Below are 2,124 nucleotides of genomic sequence, written 5' to 3'. Positions count from 1 at the left end.
CATATTTATTCGTTAATTTTATTTTTATATTTATTTTGGTTGTCATACAAATTCATTATATTATTATGCTTTATTATTCATTAATTAGGACATACTTACCATGAATAACACAATTATTAGGTGTGTATTGTAAAGTGTGGTTGGGTGGTCTTTGATTGCAATGTTGAATGGGTGGACTAATTTAAAGTGTGAACTGTGAAATGTAGTGGTGGTATGATGTTCCTTAATTTGCAATGGTAATGTACTAATAATGTACTATTTTCTTCGTTAAGCCAAGATTATATCTCTCGTTTTCGTTTACCCGGCCATTTTAGATTGAAGTCATTCTTCATCCGGAAAATAAAGTGTAAAAACAAAAAAAAATCCAAATGCACGATAATAATGATAAACAATAATATATATCTAACACATATATACACTACAACAGAATAGAGAAAACCTAGCTAGTATGTTCCTTCTTAAAGTATAGGTAAATTTAAATCAATGAAGAACAAAAGGGGGAGAGAGATAGTAATTGGACAATGATTAAGATGCTAGCTTCAAGAAATTTGGATATGAGCGAGAGAGGTGGAGCAGCTAGATACAGATTCAACAAAGCCACAATTACTACAAGGCCTAGTCGAAGTCGTCATCTGCATCTCTTGAAAACTTGTACAACTCTTAGAATAGTGGTGCCGCCCTCTTATAATGTGTTGCGGCAGCCTCAAGGTATATTTATCATCATTTTCTTCTTCTTCTCCTCTAAAAACTATGGAATGGCCCGTTGAGTGTGACCTTGCAAACTTATGTTCTTGCTGCACCCCATTATTATTATGATAATGTTCATCACTACACGAATGATCCTCTCCTCCTGTACCCTGATGACCCCCACTACCTTGGGTGGCCATGTCTGTTATTATGTCAATGCGTATGTCAGCACCACCACTGCTACCACTGATTTCTCCTTCTCCTGATTTATGCTCCTCGAGGTTTGTGCGGCAAACAGGGCAAGTCTTGTGGGAATAAAGCCAAAGGTCAATGCATTCTTGGTGGAAAACATGGCAGCAAATAGTCAAGAGGCGAATCAAGCTGTCGTCCTCGAATTCGAGCAAGCAAATGGCACATTCTAGGCTGCGGAGGTCCTTTACGGAGGAATACACAAAGGTTGGGAACGTTTGAAGCATGGAAGGATCAAGGCCTATTGAGGAAGACCTATTTGTTGATGAAGGACGAAGCAATGAACCAGAGAAACTCTGGTGGAAGGCCCAAGAGTGGAGGACGCTTACAAGGCAGTACTTGCACAAGTACACAACGCTGAAGGCCATGAAGCATAACACTAGGATGGCTAACGTGAATGCTATTAACGCCGGTGGGGTATTGTATTCTGCTTCGGGCGTCTTGTAGCCCGCCTCCGACGATGACATTGGCAAGATGATGAGACACCAATCAACACGGCAAATGTGGCGGCCGGAGACTCGCTTATTCCGGACCTTCCATTCTTATAAATTCTTCTTTGCATCGATGAGAGGACTTCGATCCCGCGCAAACATACATACAAGGTGATGATTTTTGTTTCTTTCTTAATTTTAATTTATTTTCCAGCCTTCTTTTTATTCTTTGGCTAGAGGTGGGATTGGTGAGAAGAAAGATGTATAGCGAGAATCAAGGAGACATGTCATGGTGTACGTTATATGAGTAATATAGCTAAGCTAGATGGTGGGTTAATATCAGAGAGATGATGCTGTATGTTGAGGGATTGGTTTTTCGTCCTCAATAAGAAGGATTGGTTTCTATGGAGTCCTAATGAGTAGGAGAGGCCGGAGGGATTATATTTGAGTGCACGACAATGTAGCCTTTTGTATGCGCTCGTGTGTACATATCAAAATGTTTGGGAGCCATAATTTGAAAACTAAATACTAAAAGTCATAACTCATAATTTACTCTTTTTTATTTGTTTTTCTTTTATATATATAAAAAAGAATTATATATATATTAAGTTAAATAAAATAAATTTGTATTATTGTCTTCCTATATTATTCGTGTATATGTATAATCGAAAAACGGAAAAAGTGACTATACATAGAATCACTCGCAATTAAAACATAATAATTTAATATTTATAAATATAGTTGCATAAATCGTTTT

At 37.4% G+C, this 2,124-nt stretch overlaps 1 protein-coding gene across 1 annotated transcript; it reads right to left on the bottom strand.

Moving 5' to 3' along the window:
- Positions 431-1,787, bottom strand: LOC107619858 (RING-H2 finger protein ATL29-like). Its single transcript, XM_016322097.2, has one exon. The coding sequence runs from the start codon at positions 1,401-1,403 to the stop codon at positions 540-542; it is 864 nt and encodes a 287-aa protein (XP_016177583.1). The 5' UTR covers positions 1,404-1,787; the 3' UTR covers positions 431-539.

Source organism: Arachis ipaensis, chromosome B10 (genome assembly GCF_000816755.2).
Source record: "Arachis ipaensis cultivar K30076 chromosome B10, Araip1.1, whole genome shotgun sequence".
In the NCBI taxonomy this organism is placed as follows: Eukaryota; Viridiplantae; Streptophyta; class Magnoliopsida; order Fabales; family Fabaceae; genus Arachis; species Arachis ipaensis.
Note: the sequence above shows the minus strand (reverse complement) of the source record. Positions and strands in the feature narration are given on the sequence as shown.